This window comes from Ursus americanus, chromosome 23, assembly GCF_024610735.1.
Source record: "Ursus americanus isolate L20-20 chromosome 23, mUrsAme1.1.p, whole genome shotgun sequence".
Classification (NCBI taxonomy): domain Eukaryota; kingdom Metazoa; phylum Chordata; class Mammalia; order Carnivora; family Ursidae; genus Ursus; species Ursus americanus.
Window position 1 is genome coordinate 17,704,643 of NC_142149.1, and position 20,746 is coordinate 17,725,388.

Consider the following 20,746-nt stretch of genomic DNA (forward strand, 5'->3'; position numbering starts at 1 on the left):
GCTGTGATTTCTGTGGCTCTGGTTCCTTGGGGCTCCTGTTGGGAGGCCTTCCTGGCCCCCAGCCTGACTCCTCTCTGGTGGCATCCTGAGCCAGCGCCACCGGTGGCTCCGTTGTGTGGCCCTGTGACCCCCCAACAGCCCCTCATCTCCCGGGGTTGGCAACTTCAGGCAGGCCCAACTGGTATCTGACTCTCCTTTGATCACACCGCGCTCCCGGCCCGAGGTTCCACCTCCCCTCTCTTGTCCTCCATGTCAGTTCTGCCACAAGCTGCGCGCCTGTCCCCAGCAGGGCCCTGCTTGCTTCTCTCCCGCACCTTCTCTCCTGAGGTTAGGAGCTGTAGAGGTAGCCTCCCTTCAAAGTCGGGGCTCCCTGGGAGAATCCTTACCCCAGTGCCACAGCTTTGGGGGGCTCCTTCTGCCCATTGCTTGTTTGCCCCGGAGGAGGACAGGACTCTGGAAATCAGAGGCTGGGGGCCACTATTCTGTCTTGATGCCACCCTCTTGGTCACCCCGGCTGAGGGAGCTGTTGGGCTCTGGCCCGCACCCCCAGCCCTCCCCCAGGAGCCTCTACCACCAAGAGGCCTGGGGCCCCCTTTCCTGAAGTCCTGCCCTTCAGCCAGTTCTTCCCTCAAATTTTCCTGCACGGGGGCCAAGCGGGGCTGATGCGGGGCCAAGATGTAGTCCCAGCAGCTGCAGGTAAGGGAGGGGTGTCTGCTGCCGCTGGCCCCTCGCCTCCCCTCTGCCCAAAAACTCCCTCCTGGAGGACATGGTGGGCGGTAATTCCTGCCAGCAGAGGCCGTCCAGGCCCCGTGCCCAGGCTGCGAGACCATGCCAGGCAGGGTGGTGCCCCACGAACAGCAGGAATTAGGGTCCCAGGCAACCAGCTAGTGTCCCAGTCCTGGTTAAGGGCTCTATGACCTTGACCCAGTCTCCCAGCCTCTCTGAGCCTATTTCCTCCTCTGTGAAATGGGGGTTAGAAAGGCCCCTCCTGGCAGCACTGGTGGGGGTAGACGGGTGGCTGGCCTCAAGGGCTCAGAGCAGCGCCTGGTATGCAGAAGGCTCCCCAGACCTGTGCTCGCACTGTCCCTGTGGCCCTAGATGTGCCAAGGAGAAAACCAGCTTTGTGGCCCTTGTCCTGGACCCAAGGGACTGTTTTGTGGCAGCTGGGGGCCTCGGGGCCCTCTACTCAGCACGTGGAGAGACTGCCTGCTGACGTGATGTTGAGGGGTGGAGAGCAGAGAAAACACCCAGCGCATGGGAACGGAAGCGCCTTCTGCTCCCACCCAGATCACAGCCTGGTGCCCTGTCCTTTCCACTGGGAGAGAGCCACCCCTCTGGCTAGCTCTCCTGAGGGAAGCCCAGTGTTCCCCCTTCTCGGTCGTCCTTTTGAACCCTTCCTTCGATCTCTGGAGCTCAGCGGGGAATTGGAGGCACCGGGGGTCCCAGGGACGCCTGTCCTTTGAGAGGTTTGTAGTCATGCCCCCAAGGGCCCAACATGCCTGGGTGGGGGAGGCGGGGCACCCCCCCATCCCCTTTCCCCCACGCATGGGATCATCCTCAGGTTCTGGGGAACCAGCTGTTGGAAAGTGGGGGGGCCTGGGGTCAGGGTGTCTCCCAGGGGCCCTTAGCAGCTTCAGCCACAAATACACAACTGGGGATGGGGCTTCAGGTCACCAGGTGGGAAATTAGTGAAAATAAACTCTGTTGAAGGGTTTGGAGAGGCCTCAGGTACGGGGTTGGGGGGGTGGATGAAAGGTTTGCTGAGTATTTATAATGTGTGTTATAGTATTTATAACCTCACGAACAGATCTAATTCCTGCAACTTCCTAGTGAGGCAGAAACTACCATTACCTCCATTTTTCAGATTAAGAAAAGTGCCTCAGGATCCTTGCCAGAGGTCAGTTGCGGGAAGGACCCGGATGTGAACTCGGGCCTGTGTAGCCTGAAGGCATACACTCCAGAGTTTTCGGGGAATACGGAACCTGGGCCTCTAAGAGCAGGGCATTCTTGCTGTCGTGGAGGGGCATTCCAGGTCAGTGACCGGGAGCGACCTCAGGCCTGGAGTGCCCGCGGTGGCCAGGCAAGGGACCGGAAGGTGGCAGAGAGCAGGAAGGCAGGGTGGCTGTAAGAAGGCCCGGGCAGCAGGGGGAGTGACCAGGAGGACCTGAGTCTGGTGCGAGAGGCTGAGGGGCTGAGGCAGAGAAAAGCCAGGGAGGCACAGGACGCAGTGGGAAGGGGAGCCGGTCCTGACTGGAGGAGCGAGTTTCTAGGTAAGCAAGTCTGTGGTAGCGGCAGGACAGAGGGATACGAGGGACCCGTTGGCCATCAGGGATTTTATTATTGGAAAGAAGGACCCTTGAGGTCATCTCATCCAAGCCCCTCACTGAAACATGAGGAAACTGAGGCCCAGAGTGGCCGGGGTGTGGCTAGATCCCCCTAGCGCAGGGCAAGAGTAGAATTCAGAAGCGAGCCAGGGGTGGAGCTACCAATTCAGGTCCCGCCTGCGAAGGGAAAGAGTGGCACACAGGGGTGAGGACAAAGGTCCCAGGTTGGGGAAGCGGGGGTGCCGGAGGGCGGGTTAGGGCTCAGGAGCTGATTCGGGGCAGACATCTCGGCCTGTGCTGAAGGAGGCTGGTACGGAGGGCAGAGGCTGGGGGAACGCAGGACCGGGCTGGCAGGGGCTCACGGAGCAGGGGAGCCCCGTTTCAAGGTGGAAAAGGAGAGAAGGAACCCGACTTCGGGAATTCTCAGGCTATGCGGTGACCTTGGAACGGACCAGCCCAGCAGAGCGCCTCGGGTAGAGCCTCGGTGGCTTTGGAAGGGCGAGGAGACGCAGACAGGGAGGCAGTGGCTGCAGACCGCAGGAAGTAGCCGGGGAACAGGGGGGAGCCCGCTGAATCAATGCAAGTGTTTTCCAGGGTGGAGTTTTAGGGCAGAGGCAAGAGGAGATGGCAAGTCCGAGAAGGAATTCGACAAGGCTGGCTGGGGTGGACTGGAGAGCAGGGATGGTGACAGGAAGGACATGGCTCCTTCTGCAAGAGTCAGATGTGGGAAGGGGACAGAGAGCAGGGGCAGGCAGTGCCTACGCAGTCTGAGTCAAGGTCATCTGCGGAGGAGCAGAAGGGAGTTTGAATAGTCCCCATGTCAGGGAGCCACTTAGGGGCCTAGTGTGTGGGGCAGCACCCATCTGCCCTAGCTCAGGTCTCCTGGGGTCCCCTCTACATTCATACCCTGGAGGCCGGAACGGAGACACGGACAGGGAGAGACAGCCCTGGGCTTTGGCCTGGCTGAGAGGTGAGGTCCAAGGTCACAACCATTGAGATGGGAGGGGAAGGCCAGGCGGCCGTGAGGTCCAGGACAGATGGCGAGGAAGGTGTTGGCACTGGGTGTGCTGGTCTAGGAGCAGCACGGGAGGACATCCCAGAGGTCTGAGGAAGCGGTGGGGGAACTTCTCATCCAGAGTGGCGGTGTCGTGAGAGAGGCAATGGGGACCCCAGCAGGAAAGCTCAGTAGGGCAAAGGCGTTTCCTTGGTAGTGGGCTGTGGGCTTGCCCTCTGCAGATGACCGCCTGGCAGGCAGCAGGGCCAAGTGAGTGACCAGAAGAGTTGGGACAGATGCAGCCCGTCCGCCCCCCAGCCCTCCGGGACCGGGCCGGGGAAGGTGGCAGCTCTGACATAGGCTCTCCCACTTGCAGGCGGCTCCCATCCTGCCGGCCCCTTCCTCTGCCCACGTCTGCTGGGCCGGCGGCCCTGCTCTGGGTCACTGGAGGGCACATCGAGGCCTGACATATCCCTTTGCTATTTGCTATTAACAAATTTATTTACAGTTCCTGAACCAAGATTAATTGTGAAATGTAACAGGAATGGCATAAAAAGGCTAAACATGACCTCTGTGAGGATTGTACACACAGTTGCTCTATTTCCAAAGTAACAACTCAGGTCCTCACCCGCAGCTAGGCCCCCCTTTCCTCCACCAAAATGAGACACAGAATAGCACCAGGCTTCTTGTAGCTTCACATTTAAAGAAACAAACACACAGAGGCAGAGAAGGGTGAGAAGAACCACAGCACAAAATGCAATAAAAAAAAAGTGGCCAAAGAATCGATAGCAAACCCATCTCTGCCTCCAGATTAATGGCTTGGCTGAAAGAAATGGGGGGAGGTCCTTGGGGAAGGAGGGAGGGAAGAGGGTGATGCAGAGGTTGGCAGGTGAACCGCTGAACCTGGAAGAGCAGAAATGGGTGGGGGGGCAGCCAGGGAAGAGCAGAGGGGTCCTCAGAGTTGGGGGGGGGGGGTCTGGCCATCCTCCAGTGCTCAGGGGAAAGGTCCGTTCAGTGCTGGGCTCCCACCAAACAGGGGCGAGGGCGCTCTGAGGTGCTGCAGCCAGCCCCTCCTCTGCTTCGTATGTTTCTGAGGATCTGTGTGCACGCGCGTGGGGGGGCTGGGGGAGGGGACAAACAGGCGTTTCAGAAAGCAGGAGAGCCACATGCTCCTGGGAAAGGAGGCTGGGGTGGGGGTGGGGAAACACCGAAAGTCGGCTCTGCAAGCGGCAAGTGCCTCCAGAGGGACAGGAAGCCAGGCCAGGGCTCCTGCTGCTCCAGCTTCTTTGTGGCCCCTCCCTGTGCCAGCCTTGCCTCTGCCTCCTGGAGTGGGCGGCTGGCACAGGCGACAAGCCCATCGCAGACTGCCGCCCGGTCGGGACACGGCTGGAGGTAGGGGCCGAGGGCGGCCCCCAGCCCAGACTCTCTCCGTCCTCCCCGCAACACCCGCGAGTGGGTGGACTGGCTCTGTCGGCCCCAGAGCTTGGCCGTGACCACAGCTATTCGCTTGGACTTCAAAGGCCAGGCCTGGGCTCTTCTGGCTCCCGCGGGGAGGCCCTGGGGTGCTATCCTCCCCGGCCGGGTGTGCAATGCTCCGCAGAGGGAGCACTGGGATCGGAGTCTCTGGCCCTCAGGTCGGGAGCTGCTGCCGCCCCAGAGAACTCACGGGGGCGTCCTCTGCGGGTGCTGGCAGACGGGGAGGTGGGGGGCCCAGGACCACTGGCAGCAGCCGGCTCCCCAGCTGGCGGAGGGCAGGGGACAGAGGTAGACTGGCTCTCGCAGGTCCTCCGGGGGCCTGCACGTCAGCTGCTGAGTGGAGGTGCGCTGGACAGCTGGCCTGGAGCCACAGGGCAGCCGGGGAGTGGGCCAGCCAGCCGCTGACAGGGCCAGGGGCTGCACACTCAGACTCCTCAGATCCCGGGGGGCCATCGTCCTCCCGGCCAAGGGGGCTGTGTGGCCCAGCACTCTGCTGGCCTCTCTGTGGGCTGCCAGGGGAAGGGCTCTGGGAGGGAGAGGCAGGCCTGTGGGTGCCATGAGGGGAGGAGGGAGGCCAAAGGCCTGTGCTCACGGCCTGGAAGGGGAAGGGACAGGAGAGGCCGGCCACTGCTTGTCCTGGCGCCACAAGGGCTGCTGGCTCTTGGGATGAAGAACGAGGCCTGCGGCTGGGAGACCCCGACCTCTTTTCAGGATTGCCACCGAGGAACTGAACTTTCCGCTTGTGGCCAACAGGGGCCACGTCCAGGCTGGAGAATTCCGCAGAACCACAGCTTGTTGGGAGGCACGGGTGTACAGGGCTCTTGGACGCTGGTGTCCCTGGGGAGTCTGCAATGACATCCATTGACTCCCCCAGCTCCTGGCAGCTCGCTACTGGTCCCAGCATCTTGTCAGCCCTGACAGGTTCAGCGGGTGGCTTCATGCTGCCCACCGTTCCATCTTGCTCTGGGGCGCCCGGGGTCTGGTGCCCGTCTTCCTCTCTCAGCCGGGGAGACGCGGCCCTGGGATGGGAGGGCTGGCTGGAAGGCAGAGTCTCAGGCCACAGAGGGTCACCATCTGAAGACGGGGAGCCCAGCTGCCTGTGGGGACAAACACGTCCAGCGGGCCCCAGGCTTCAACTCCAGAGCAGGCGGCAGGTTTGGGATCTTGCTGGGTCGGCGCCGGGTCAGGGCGCTACCCTTGCGGGTTCGGTGGGCCAAAGAGAGTGGCTCACTTGGGGGCTCTGTGAAAGGCCCGTTCTCGGGCTGCCCCTGCGGCCGGTGCTATCTGCGCTTCTCCTGGCTCTGCAGCCTGTGGTCAGGGCTGGCCAGGGGACCAGCTTAGAGGCTGTTCCATTTAATAACTCTGCAGCCCTGTGCCCTTTGGCGGCCAGAGAATGCAGCACAAGGTCTGACCCTCTAAGCTGAGCCCAGGGAGCTGAAGACTTGGCTTGAGAGGGAAGCCACAGCTCCTTGGTGGGCAGCAGGGGAAGCTGGGCTCAGAGGGCCCTGGGATTCCAGAGAACCCCCTGCAATCCTTTCTGGGGGTAACTTCTAGAAAGGCAGAGAGATCTTGCTTTTTACCCATCTGGGAGGGACACAGGCACCCCCCTCTCTACTTCTAGAAGGACACACAGGCACAGCACCAGGGACATGCCAGAGCAGCTCCCCACCCCCACAACCACAGCGAGGCCTGTGCATTAGGAAGGAGCCGCGTGCTCGTGGGCGCCCAGTCCCCGTCAGCTGGAGCCACAAATGGAGGGCTCCCCAACGCCCCCCCCGCCCAGGCCCCAAGAGAAACAGGACAGAAGCCAGGAGGAAAGAGAAAAGTATGACAGCCCGGTCCCCCCGGTCACCAGCCTGAGAGTGAGGATGTGGCTGTGCCCGCCACGCCAGAGGGCCGCACAGGGCACTAACCTGGGGAGGCCGGTCTGGGATGGGGCGTCGGCCAAGCTGTGGCCGAGCTGGGCGATGACCCGATCGACTTCTATGTACGGGTGGGCTTCTAGGACGAAGCCCCGGTGCCGGGTGCTCTGGAGATGCTGCCCGGGGTGAGAGGGGCACAGGGCATTAGACAAGAGTAGGGTGGGATGCGAGCGGGGTGGAGGCCGGGTGGGAAGGGTGCCGTCAGAACAGCCCGGGAGAAGCTGCTCGGCAGGAAGGGCTCACCGCGTGGAGCTCCTCAAAGGCCTCCTGGCAGCACTCACAGAAGCCCTTCCTCCTCCTGGGTAGGGTGCGGGCGGCCGATCGCAGGCTTGGCTCTCGGTCCTTGGGTTCTCTGGGGAAAGCGGGGGTGGGGGAAAGCGATCACGGCTGGGGCCCTCAGAGGGGTGGGCCAGGGCAGCTGGGCAGACGCAGACAAGCCTGCCTCTCGTGTAGGGGTGGCAGGAGAGGCAACAAGGAAGGTGTGTGCTCCCCGCAGGCACCCCATCCCTTCCCTGCCCCCACAGGGCAAAGCACAGGTGAGGACGGGTGCCAGCGGCAGCAGGAATGCCTCCCAGGACAGCTGCAGCCCAAGCTCACACCCAAACCCACGGCCCTCTGCCCTGCAGGGTGAAAGGGGCAAGGCCTCGGTGGCAGTGAAAGGCCTGTGCTGCCCCCGCCCTCCCCTCCCCTGCAGGTCCCTTTTCCCTGCTCAGGCGGTCTCCTCCCTCTCACCAGCCTGACCCCTGCGCAGCTGCCTCCTTCCCCGAGGACTTGCCAGTCTCCTTCTCGAACCTGACTTCTCGTCTGAATTTCAGGCCCGTATTTTTAGCGGCTGGTTGGCTGTCTGAGCAAACTCAACAAAGTCCAAAATAGTCCCCTTTGAGGACTTTCTGAGCATGATGCAAAATTCAGGAAACAGAAAAAAGCTGATAAATTCAACTACATGCAATCTAAAAAAATGTATGCCTGGCAGAAAATGTAAACAAAAGACAAAACACAGACAGGGGTGGGGGGTCTTTATAACTAATAACACACAGGGAGGGCTCATTTCCCTAAAATGGGGAGGGCTCCTGGCAAATCAATAAGAAAAGTAGTCGGTGACCGGAAAGAAAAACGGACGATGGACATAAAGGCTCACACAGAAAGAGATTCAGATGATCAAACACATGAATGTACTTATCCTCACTCATAATGAGAAAAAATGACAATGCAAATCCCACCCAGAGACCGTGTTCAGCCTAGCAGGCCGGCGGAGGTCGGCCCGGGGGGCAGCCCAGGCACGGGCGGCCGGGCGCACCCGGGCAGCACCCCCAAGAGAAGCCATTTGGCTGCGTTATCAACATTATAAGTGCAGGAACCCTTTGACCCAGCACCTCCGCTTTCAGGAATTTATTCCACAAAGTTACTCTGAGTGCGACCATTCACTGCGGCATTATTTATAAGAACAGCGGCCCGGAAATCATCTGAGCATCCGTCACCGAGAGACCGGTTAAAGGAGATACAGTGAGACCATATGATGGAAGCCCTTGAAGCCATAAAAGGGAATGAGGATGCTTTCTAGGGACTAGCAGGAAATCCACCTAGGATAGAGCAAGTGGAAAAGGCGAGACTGAGCCCAGCCAGCGTCGGGCTACTCCTTACAGAGGAGCAGTGGATGTGCTTCTGCCCACACAGCCTGCTCTGGACACAGACCCACAACCTGGAGACTGGAGGGGAGGGGTGGGATACAGACTTTTCCCTTTATTTACTTATTATTATTTTTTAAAGATTTTATTTGTCAGAGAGAGCACGAGCACCAGTAGCGGGAGCAGCAGGCAGAGGGAGAAGCAGGCTCCCCGCCGAGCTGGGAGCCCGATGCGGGACTCGATCCCAGGACCCTGGGATCATGACCTGAGCCGAAGGCAGACGCTTAACTGACTGAGCCACCCAGGTGCCCTCAGACTTTTCACTTTAAGCCCTCTGTGACTCTTGAGACACCCGAGTGGCTCGGTCGATTGAACATCTGCCTTCGGTTCAGGTCATGATTCCAGGGTCTTGTGACTGAGTCCCCCATTGCGTTCCCTGCTCCATGGGGAGCCTGCTTCTCCCTCTGCTGCCGCTCCCCCTGCTTGTGCTCTCTCTGACAAACAAATAACATCTTAAAAAATACACAAAACAAAACCCTCTGTAACTCTTGAATTTAGAACCAAATTATAATAATTTTTAAATGAAAAAAATTAAACATTTCGTCTCACAGATTATCTCCATCCCCCCCACCCCCACCAATTTTGCCCCCAACCCTGGGCCACTCTCTCCCTACACTCCTCCCAAGCAGACACCAATGCTTTGCCACCTTTCCTTCACAGCCTCTGCCCCTCTGCAATCTGCAGCCCTCCCAGGCCTGGCCCCGCCTGCTGGTATCCCTTGTGTCTCCTGGGAAAGGTATGCAGGGCACCTGGCCGTCACCTCGGCTTGCTCATGGTCTCCGTCTGCTGGGGGGACCCACTGGCCCTCTGTGGCCCTGGGAACTCTCATGCTGGGAGTCTGCCTGTCCTAGTCTCCTGGTCCGTGAACTAACCCTGTGACCCTGAAGTTAGAAAAGGGTTCAAGGGGGCATCTGGTCCATCTCCCGAGCCACATCCCTCCTCCACTCCGCTCAGGGAAGCTTCGAATTCCCAGCCGTCTGCAGAGGAGGACCCACAGGCCTACAAGCCACTCTGGGCCACGTGATGTGGCAGGTCCCCAGATTCCCTGCCCCTGGGTTACTCCTGATGTTTAGGCCCAAAGGCCTCCAACTCTGATGTGCGTAAAGATCACCCAGGGAGCTGCTCACGAGACCGCAGTCTGGGGCTCTGGCGTCAGAGACCGCAGTGCCGCAGGCGTGGAGGCTGAGAACCTGCAGTTTTAACGGGAGTGCAGGGCACTCTGATGAAGCTGGAGTGTAGAGCCGAGCTTCAGAAACCAGCCTATTGCCCTTTGGACCCGAGTCAAATTCCTTGGTAGGGATGGAGAACACCAAGTAAAACGGATGAAGACTCCTAGTATCTCTCTTCTCTGGGCGACGTTCCCAGAACAGACTTTGCCTCAGGAGCGAACACATGGCCATTCCCAAATCGGACCAGCAGGCTCCCCGGGGGAAGGGCCCTGCCTGCAGCTGGCCCTCGGTACTCACACCAGGAACACCCACCTGGTAGCATGAGAGCCGCCCGGGGTCATCATGGCCTCAAAGGGACTTGCGTCTTTGGGTCCCAGAAAAGAAATTTCAGGAAAGGACTTAAATTGGTGGTGGAAGGGACGAAACCTCCTGAAACACAGAGAACTTCCATTTTGAGTACTGTGGGTGGCAGGGAGAGGGGAAATGGGGGGCCTGGCCCAACCCCCTAGAATCCCAGTCCTGATAAAGTGGCCTCTCCCCCGCACACCTCTTCAGTTCTAAAACCAAACTCTCCCCAGCCTTCCTGGTGAGACTGATACTAACGCTCTCCGTGGCTACTCAGCAAACCCGTTCACCCTCCCGGCCTCGTCTGAGCGGAGAGAAACAAGCGGCATGAGCCCATTTTACAGAAGAGGAGACGAAGCCCAAAACGTCCTGTGACTTGCCCAAGGGCTCACGACTGGTAAGTGGTCGAGACCAGGCCACAAGCCAAGTCTCCCGACTCCCGATCCATCTTCCCACTTTGCTTCCGGACCCTGACCACCTTTGACAACTCTAGCCTGGCCGACCTCAATAGGGGAATGTTTAAACCAGAGCCGTGACTTTCCTATTCCATGAAGAGGAACGTTTTTGCTCTGGGCTGCTCCCTGGTACCACCTGAGGTATTCTGAATGGAAAAGAGAAGCACAGTGAAGGTTCTGGGTAGTCAGACCTATACTGAATGGTTTTGGTGGCTTGCCTCAAGTTATTCAAATTCAAGAGACTTCCAGAGCCTGGTGTGGTGATCTGTGGGTCCCGAGCAAAGCCTGGGGCTGTAACTGGCAGGCACAGCGTGTTTGGTGGCAATGGCCCGCCCAAGGGCGAGGGCGGAGTGCAGGTCATGAGTTTTTGGGCGGGGGGGGGGGTTTGGGGGTGTGGAGAGACACACACGACACTTTGAGAGCCCTGTGGCCTCAGAGGTGAATTAATACATGAGTCTTCTTGGGCCCTGAAGGAGAAGTAATTGCTCTTCACAGCCCCGGTACCCCACTTTCTTCCTCTTTAATGTTTTGTTTCTGCCCAGAAGGCTACAAAGTTGAGGCTGGTAAGGATACCGGGCTTCAGGAGAGCACGTAAACAGAAGCATAAGAAACCTCATCTCCGCTCTTGCCTATGCTGCCAGGGGCACTCCAACACGTAACCCCCCCAAGTAATGACGTGTGCCGGCCACGTGCAGTGCGACCCTGGGGCACTGGCGGTGTCTAACCAGCCACGACCACCTGTGTTTAACTGGTAGTGAAGGGGCTGGGGTGGAGGATGTGTATCCCCTCATCCCATTGGAACTGGAGGAGACAGTACCTCATTACCTCCCTGCATTCCCTCCACTCATTTTTGGGCCACCAAAGCCAACTCTCTCCTGTGTTCAGGGGCCAAGAAGGAAAGCTAGGTCCCCCTGGAGGACAGGCAGGCGTGCCAGGCTCCCAGCACTGGGCCTCTGAGCTGCCCTGCCTGAGGCTAAAGGAGCCAGAAAGCTCTGGTCCCAGGAGTCTCTGCTGGGTTCACATGGGCTTTTTCTTAAATTTAAAAAAAAAAAAAAAAACCTACAAAAATAAAAACCAAAACCAACTTTTTATTTTGAGGTGATTACAGATTCAGAGGTTTTTGATCTAGCACTTACTGAAGAGTCAGGGATAACCAAGGTGACGAACAGCTCGTCGGTTATCACCTCCTGCTCTAGAAAGAAAGCGCCCTACTGGTGGACAAACAGGGCAGAGCGGGGAGCACACCAGGCAGGGCAGGCAGGACACCTGGATTCTAGCCTTGGGCTGTGCTTCCTTGGCAGAATGGCTGTATGCAAGTCCCTTAATTTCTCTGACCTCAGTTTCCCCACTAGGAACAGGATGGGCTCTCCTCATGCCAGTCTTTCCAGGCCCTCACGAGATAACATGTGTCAGAAAAGGGTTTTGTACAGCCAAACAGAAAGGCCTCCAGTGTAAGATGGTTTGACAAGGGAATCGTCCACACCAGCCTGAGCACCCGGGCTTCAGCCAAGACGACGGTACTAGCACCGCCGGGGGTAGTGAGCGTCAGTGTGTGCCCGGGGGGGAAAGGAGGAGCCATGAGCCTCGGTGGGACATGGGCGCTCCTAAAAGCAGAGCAGTAAAAGGAGGTAATGCACACACAGGGTCACTAACCTCTGACTCATGACCAAGAGGAGGGCCAACTGTGCAATGCCACCTTCAGAGGCTCCTCCTGGTCTGTGGGAGACTTCTCCATGACAGGGGGAGAGAGCGGCTTCTGGGGAAGACGAAGGTGGAGGGCTGAGGGGCTCCATGACCCTCGCATCAGCTTGGGGCCCCTGAGCACCTGTCCTCCGTGCAAGCCTGGTGGGGCTAAGGGGAGAGAGAGAGGGGGTCCCCCCACCACTCACCTGCTCTCATCTTCGATTTTGAGGAACGGTGCCTTCAGCCTGGCCACTGGAAAGGAAACGCACACACATGAGCCATCTGTCGGCTCCGATGCGGGGCCCGGGCCACACGAACGGGAAACGCTCAGAGAGCTGAGGCTCTGCCAAGGTCCAGGAGTCTGCAGGACTGGAGCCCATGCCACCCCGCCATCCGCCTTTCCATTTGGCTGAGGTCAGGCACCCACCCCCATCTCCTCTGGCCTCTAGCCTATAGGGGAGAGGCTGCAGGGAGCTGCCCACCCCCCGCAGGACACAGGGCCCTGCCGTGTGTAGGTTCCGGAGGCCGTCAGCTGAGGGCTGGAAACCCGGCCACGAGGAAGAGCTCAGCCCTGGCTCATTTCCGCTAAAAGCCTCAGGTCCTTCCCCGACCTTCCCTCCTGTTGTCTCAGAATCCCGAGGGGCCTGAGAACACTCCCAGGCGAACGCTCCAGGAGGATCCTGGGTGTTTTGCGGGACAGCAGGGAAGAAGAGAGCCGAAGAGTGTTTAGGGAGGGCAGTAAAAAAAAATATCAAAGGTGAAATCTGGATCCTGGAAGAGCAGGGCAAAAGGCTGCTGGGAAGCCGAATTTGCTCGGTCAGTCAAGATTCACCCCCTACTAGCTAGTTATTCACAGTTTACGGAATCCTTAGGTATCAAGAACCACTTCTACTTCCCACAGAAGCCCTGTCAGAGGGCAGCCAAGGCAGGCTGGGAGCCCGGGCACACCTAGCAGCCCCCAGACCCCCCCCCCGCCGGAGGCCGGCGCCTCCCCGCCTACACCTGCTCGCCGCCCCGCCAGCGCCCAAGCGAGAAAGCAGCCTCTCCCCTCGCGAGGCAGCAGTTCCCATTAATTACTTTTTGGGGGCGATTTCTTGTCTTTCTAATTAACTGAGACAGTGATTAAAATCAATTCCCCCACAGATTTCCTTGAATTTTGAACATGAGAGGTGCCAAGTGACTTTTCTCAGCTCCTGCCTGTGCTCGGATAAATGCCACTTAAAGAGCATCTCTGGGAGAAACATCCAGGGGGAGAAACTCTCTTGCGGTCCAAGCGGGGCCGGGAGCCGGGCTGTCAAGCTGCCTGTTTGTCAGTTTTGGGGAGTCTGGCATTTGGGAGAGGGGTAGGCAGCTGTCACTCTGCCCACCCCAAACTGCTCCTGAATCAGAGGGAAAAGGCAGGCGGACTTCAGGCGATGCCCAGGAACGGGCAGCGGGTGCAGGGGCCAGGGCGGCCGCACGGGCTCTTGGCGCTAAGGAAAAGCTCCAGCCAGGCAGCTCCCGCCCTCTCATCTCCAAAGCTCAGGCCCTGCAAACACAACAGGGCAACACAACCCGGACTCGCTTCCTGCCGCAGAAAAGCGAGCAGATGCTGCCACAGAGGGAGCCGTGGGGAAGCGTTTAGGAGGGAGGGACTGCAATTAGATGAGGAAAGCTACCACACTGACCTTTCCGCGTTCTTGACTCTGCTGGACACGTTCCCTAAATGGAAAAGGAAAATAGGTTAAGGATGCGAGGGAGCTAGAGGGTCGAGGAAGCGGGCCTGGTGAGGCGAGGCGCTGTGAGATTGCCCCACTTTGCTTCCTGCTGTCGGCTGGGCCCTGAACGAGAGCAGACCTGACACGATGGCTCCCTCTGCCTCCCCAGGGACATGGTGGGTGGCAAGCCCTGTGTGTGCATCTCAGTGGCAGCTGACTTTGTGGTGAGAACGCAGGACACAGCGAAGAGCAAGAGCTGCAGAGCCCCCAGGCCTGGGCGCAGGCCGGCGCTGTGCCGCCTGGGGTGGGCGCGGCACCCACCTGCCTCACCGACGTGGCCACGACGTACAGACTAATGCAAAGGGAGGAGGCGATAGCCTGACGCAGAGCAGGTGCCCAGACAGGGCAGCTTGCGTTTTCTAGGCACCGCTGCCGTTCCAGGTCAGCTTATAGGACAAGCGTGGAGAGCACGCCTCTCGCTTTCCTGTGCCCTGTGTTGCGTATTTGGACCCTTTGGTCAAACCCAATGTTTAGGTCAAGGTCAAACAAAGCTAATATTACGAACTAAATAGAAAAAAAATCAGAAATCAGGGAGAATTTGGGGAAGGGGGTGGGAGAGATCCAGTGGGTCCATGACTGTCCGTTCACCTGGGCCCACGGTGTTCTGGATTCTCCTCCAGGCCACACCTCCAGGGCAAACGTGACCCAAAGCGGCTTTCCCCATCTCCTTGCATATCAGCACACTGCACCCAGAACTCACTCTGGAAGAGCCCTAAGTATCTACAAAATAGATAATTAAGTAAACAAAGCAAAGTAAAAGTTCTGTGCATTTGCGTAAAAGGGAGGAATTTTTGACCTATCCCTGGGAGGATACGTGAGACACGGTTCACACTGCTTATCTCACGGAGGGGACTTGGAGGTTGGGGAAGCAAAGTCAGGGAAGAGAGACTTTCCTCGTACAACCTTCTGAATGGTGAACAATGCCAGTCTATTTAACAGCAGTAGCAGAACCCCAAAGACTCCCAGACCAGAGGGTGTGGAGCAAGGGGGCGCTGAGGCGCAGAGCTCCACCTGGTACGGAGTGGTTCGCTACCACTGTTGGTCCTGCTCCCGGGTGCCAGGCCCTGAAGGCCCTGAAAGGCTTCATCCTTCCTCAGATTCAGGCTGGGTGAAGAGACCTTGGCTTTAAAAATCAGCCCGGGCTCTCCTGATGTATGGTACACACAGTTCTAACTCCAGCAAAGGAAGGAAAAGCCAAATACGAATTTGGAAGGTGACAGCTCTTTCAAACCGCAACATGCCCTGCCCCCACCCATGCAATCTGCAGGCTCATTCCTGGGCCAAGAGCTGTCCCCAGAACGGCAGCCTGGCCAGCAGGCCACGAGCATTTCTGTTTTATCTAGGCCAGGACTACCCACAGGCAGTCTACGGCCCAGGCCACGCTGCGTGCCTCCGTAGACCGTGGGAGATTTGCAGGTAGCACAGGGAGGAGAGGACAGGGCAAGGAGAGGTTGTGGACACCGGGCCGTGCTGATGATGGAGAGGCTGCGCTCCTCGTACTTTTTCCAGGATGGCTCGCATGGGTCAGGGATTTGCCACAGTTGTCACAGACTTCACTGTGCATACCGTCCACCTCCCTGCCGTTCAGGACGACCTACCTCTGCCTTCTTCTTCGGCCCGTGCTTCTTCCCACACAGAGCATCAAGAGACAGCTGCTGCACGTGCATCAGCATTTCTGCGGAGGAAACAGACGGCTGTGGCCAAAGGCTCCCAGTCCTCCGCTCCCCAGCACGCCCCTTCCTGGGGCTGGGGGCTAAACTTCTCACCGGCCTGGCCCCTGGATCACACCAGCCTTGCCTGCCACCTGCTGGCTACGTGTCACCTCTGCACCTGCTGATAATAAAAGAGAGGGCTGGTCCTCTATCCTTGGAAAAGTACCTAGGCTGCCTTCACGCTATTTTGTAGCACCGAGTACAACTCTCGAACAGGAGGTGCCTTGAGGCTCCCAAGGGCTTTAAGGCACCACTGAAAAGCTGCTTCCGGGGGGGCCGCCAGCCATGTGACTTACTCAGGTGTAGCCTTAGATGAAGGCCCAGCAGGAGCTTCCCTAACACACGGGAAGGCAGGAAATGAGACCACGTCAGAAATGGCTGATTTCCCAGTAACACCTGAGCCCCCCCACATCCCAGACCAGGACCTTCCCGAGAGCGGTTCTCTAATGCCCTGCAGACCTCGGGCTGGATCTGGATCAGCCCCCTACGATGTTATTAGGAGAAAACCCTAGACTCAGAGAGGCTCTGGGTATGAGGGCCAGTCACTACCTCCGATTCAGGACAGATATTCTAATGGAAATTTATGACAACCTGCAAATCAGCGGTTACAGTGTGAGGCAACCCTACATAAAAGAAAGAACATGAAAAAAAAATTTTTTTTAAGATTTTATTTTTGGGGCACCTGGCTGGCTTGGTCAGTGGAGCACACGACTCTTGATCTTGGGGTTGTGAGTTCAAGTCCCACGTTGGGTGCAGAGATTACATAAAATAAAATCTTTTATTTTTTATTTTTTAAAAGATTTTATTTATTTGAGAGAGAGAGAGAGAGCACGAGCAGGGGGAACAGCAGAGAGAGGGAGAAGCAGTCTCCCTCCTGAGCAGGGAGCCCAATGTGGGGCTCAATCCCAGGACCCTGGGACCATGACCCCAGCTGAAGGCAGATGCTTAACCAACTGAGCCACCCAGGTGCCCCGAAAGTAAAATCTTTAAAAAAATAAAAATAAAGATTTGGGGTGCCTGGGTGGCTCAGTTGGTTAAGCATCTGACTTTGGCTCAGGTTATGATTTCTGGGTCCTGGGACTGAGTCCCATGTCAGGCTCCACACTCAGTGGAGAGTCTGCTTGTTCATTTCCCTCTGCCTTTCTCCCCACTCGTGCTCTGTCTCTCTCTCAAATAAAATATTTATATAAATAAAATAAAATAAAACAAAATAAAAAAGATTTTATTTTTAAGTAATCTCTACACCCAACGTGGGGCTTGAACTCACAACCCTGAGATCAAGAGTTGTACGCTCCACCGACCAAGCCAGCCAGGTGCCCTGAAAGAACATGAAATTTAATTGGGTCGAACTAGGTTGGAATGTGGGCCACACTCCTCACTTCTTTTTTTTTTTTTTAAAGATTTTATTTATTTATTTAACAGAGATAGAGACAGCCAGTGAGAGAGGGAACACAAGCAGGGGGAGTGGGAGAGGAAGAAGCAGGCTCATAGCAGAGGAGCCTGATGTGGGGCTCGAACCCAGAACACCGGGACCACGCCCTGAGCCGAAGGCAGACGCTTAACCACTGTGCCACCCAGGCGCCCCCACACTCCTCACTTCTGATGAGACTATGGATAATTTACCTAACATCTAATAAGGCTCAACTTCCTTATCTGTACAATGGGCAAAAAGACTGCAACGGGGATTAACTGAGCTAATTCCTAGCACAGAGTAATACCTGATCAGTGGTTGTGGACAGTAGGAGGATTTCCGTATTTGTTGTTGTTTTTATTTATTTACTTGACAGAGAGAGTGTGAGAGCACAAGTAGAGGGAGCGGCAGGCTCTCCACTGAGCAGGGAGCCCGATGCGGGGCTCAATGCAGGGCCCGGGATCATGACCTGAGCCGAAGGCAGACACCTAACCCACTGAGCCCCCCGGGCGCCCCTGGTTTTTTGGTTTGTGTCTAATTTTAACAATTTTATTTATTTATTTGAGAGAGAGAGCGTGTGTAAGCACGAGCAGGGGGAGGGGCAGAGAGAGAGGCAGACTGTCCGCTGAGCAGAGAGCCTGACAGAGGGCTCAGTCAGTCCCAGGCCCCTGAGATCATGACCTGAGCCGAAGGCAGACACCTAACCCACTGAGCCCCCCGGGCGCCCAGGTTTCCATACTTGTGAAACAGGATCATGACGCCAGCTGGAAGAGAGCTGTAAGGCAGTTAAACAAACAGAATCTTCCAGTACCCGCGCCTTGGATCACTCCTGCTGGTCCCCACCCCCTCCCTTTGTGGGTCAACACAGGGAGAGAGTCCACTTGGCTTTCAGCTAGCTGACACTGGCGGACATCCCTCTAAGAGCAGGTGTTCCCCGTCAGTCACCAACTCCCCTCCACAGAAGCCCTGGGCAGACACGGTACCGTCCACGTGCAGGATCCTCACTCCCCAGGAGCGGGCACTGGTCAGGAGACTGCTGCTGCTCCCGCCGCCTCCCCCGCGGCCGCTCTCCTGCAAAGACGGCGCCGTCAGGCAGGAGCAGGACTCCCCAGGGCCTGACTGGCTCCGGGTCACCTCTTGAAGAGAGGTTATGTTGTGGGAGAGTCTCCCCCAGGCCCCCCGAAGACCCTGCTCTCCACGCGGGCAGACCGCTGCTCCAGCCACTTGTGACCAGGAAGCAACAGAAGCTTCTCAGAAAGCTGTCGGGAGGGCCTCTGTGAACAAAGCTCTCAGCACACAGCAAGTACCCAGTAGACAGCAGCGACAGTCCCCTTCATCAAGCAGGAAGCTGTGCCCGCCTCAGGCTGTCCCTGCCCCGCTGCCCCAGTGCGGCAACACCGCCTTCCCCCGCCACAGCTCACGCACCCTTCTCGATGTCACTCTACCCTCTTCTCTCACAAGATCGCCTTAACTCCTCCTCCCACTACGTAACTTGAATGGCTCTGGGTCTTGCAAAAGGGATAAACAGCTGCTTCTAAAAGATGGACAAAGTCTGGCTTATGGGCAGCTCAGACACGTCCCCCAGCATCCCTCCAAGGCGCTCTTGCTAGCTCTGCAGATGGAAGGATCGGGAAGTCAGATCCAGGCTCTACCGCTGCCACCCTGGGTGACTCTGGGCAAACTGCTGAACTGCTCTGAGCTCTCCTTCCTCATTCGTAAGAAGAAAGTCAGGACGATCCATCTCACAGGTCGTGCACTTTGTGGCAGTACATCAGAAGACTCTCGGGAGAAAGGTCACATCCTCCCCTGTGCGGGAGACGTCTGCCTTCAGCCTGCCCCCCCTGGGCTCACCTGGTTTCTGATGGCCTTCTGCAGGAGCTCCTTCCCTCTGCTCGTAGGCACCTGCCAGGAAGAGAAGAGCCGTGAGGTGTGCTCTGGAGCCCGCCTGCACACCGACAGATGGTCCACACAGGCGCTGGTGAGGTCTCGGAGTCCTGTCCCTCGGGAGGCTGGGCACCGCGACAGCTGAGGAGCGGCAGAATGAGAGCCTAGAGAACTTTCTGGAGTGAAGGCGAAGCCCCACACAATTCCGGGTCACCCACAGGTAGTTGCACCTTGGATCTAGGTGGAGAAGGGTGTTCCGAACGTACCCAAGGTCAAAGTGTCCCCAGTGTTCTAAGACCTCTCTTTAGGAGTCTCCACACCCCCAGCAGAGAAGCCTGGGCCGATTTCAGCAAGCCCTCCCTGGTTTACAGAGGACCTTCCTATTGTTTTTCAACCTCTGACACCGAAGTCCCATAAAAAGTGAAATGTATCATAGAAGGAACAGCATGGGGATAATGAGTTGCTGAGGTTTTTAGATCCAGAGCTATGGCAAAATATTTTCAGTCCCTGGATTCAAATGAGAGATTAAATGAAACCAGATGAAACTAAAGCCAGAGACGGCCCACAGGGGCTCAGCAAGGCTTACTTCCTTCGTTCACAGAACACACCTTTCCGACCCAATGAGGCTCTTACCGCGTCTGCAGGCTTCTGCGAAGGCCTGGTGTGGCCGCCCTTCAGAAGGGCCATGGACGGTGTCTGCCCTCTGACCTCGCTGGGGCTGGGGCAGCCTCTGGGGCTTGTCCCACTGCTCTCTGCCTTCGCCTCCCTGCGGCTGGACACGATGTAACTTACTTCTTTGCTCAGAAAACCCTCAATTACCTGAAACCAGATCACAGAGGTGGCTGCAAACCAAGAGGCAGAGGTAGAATCATCGATTCTGAGAGGCTGGGGAAGGAAATCTTGGCTGCCAGAGGTTTCAGAATCAATGTCTTTAAATAGACCAAATGCTGTTCTGTACCGAGCCCCCAAGAAGACATCATCCTGAAACATAATAGGGTTCATATAAATATAATACGGGTGTTTGTCTCCAGAGCTGCTGCTCCTGACCCAGCAGCAGAAGGCCACAGGCTTTGTTACTTGCCCAGGCTGAGTGTGCACAGAGCAAGAGCCCGCTCACGGGGCCCGACACATCAGGAGGAGCTTAGTTAGGGGCGCCTGGGTGGCTCAGTTGGTTAAGCTCAGGTCGTGATCCTGGGGTCCTAGGATCGAGTCCTGTATCAGGCTCCCTGCTCAGTGAGGAGCCTGCTTCTCCCTCTCCCACTGCTGCTCCCCCTGCTTGCGCCCTCTCTCTCTCTCTCTCTCTCTCGTTCACTCTCTCTCAAATAAATAAATAAAATCTTAAAAAAAAAAAAACTTAAAAAGAGTAGCTTAGTTAGGCCACGGCTTTCCTGTGAACACACACTGGGGCATGCAGACACTGCACCTGTGATCTTGACCACGCTACCAGAAGGAGCAACGATATGAAACAAGAAAGGGTCTGGCCATTACTCAGCTCCAGAGCTATCGGCTCACCCTGTCCGTAAGCGCCTCACAGGCACTGAGAGCGTTTGACTCATCTTTCTATCCCAAGGGCCCAAGGCGGTGCCTGAGACACAAGGACACTTAAGTCAATGGTGTAGGGAGTAGAAAAGAGGGCCATAAGCGGGGGTGAGGTGGTGAATGCTTCCTGACTCTCTAGGGCAAAAGCCTTGCTTTGTAGCATGTGCCAATTTCTGGGGGGTAAACACTCCCACGGGGGCGGATTTCAAGCTACCAACATGACGTTCCTGAACGTGGAACTGGAAGGAGATGCTACCTCCAGCACACCACTGAAATAAGGCTGGACGATGGCCTTCTCGAAAGGGCGACTGGAGGGGAAACTTGGCACTGAACTTCAAACAACAACAACAACAACAACAAATGTTTAGTTTCCTCAAAAAGCTTGAACAG

The 20,746-nt window shown here is 57.2% G+C and overlaps 1 protein-coding gene across 1 annotated transcript in view; it reads right to left on the reverse strand.

The window, feature by feature from the left end:
- Positions 1–4,001: 4,001 nt before the first annotated feature.
- The window catches only part of DBF4B (DBF4B-CDC7 kinase regulatory subunit), a 40,365-nt gene continuing 23,620 nt past the window's right edge, over positions 4,002–20,746 (reverse strand). The window contains 12 exon segments of the mRNA XM_045814417.2: positions 4,002–5,311; positions 5,313–5,494; positions 5,497–5,891; positions 6,708–6,832; positions 6,960–7,068; positions 9,883–9,999; positions 12,260–12,305; positions 13,721–13,754; positions 15,409–15,485; positions 17,917–18,004; positions 18,785–18,835; positions 19,451–19,636. Of these exon segments, the coding sequence (XP_045670373.2) occupies positions 4,949–5,311; positions 5,313–5,494; positions 5,497–5,891; positions 6,708–6,832; positions 6,960–7,068; positions 9,883–9,999; positions 12,260–12,305; positions 13,721–13,754; positions 15,409–15,485; positions 17,917–18,004; positions 18,785–18,835; positions 19,451–19,636 (1,773 nt within the window). The 3' untranslated portion in view covers positions 4,002–4,948.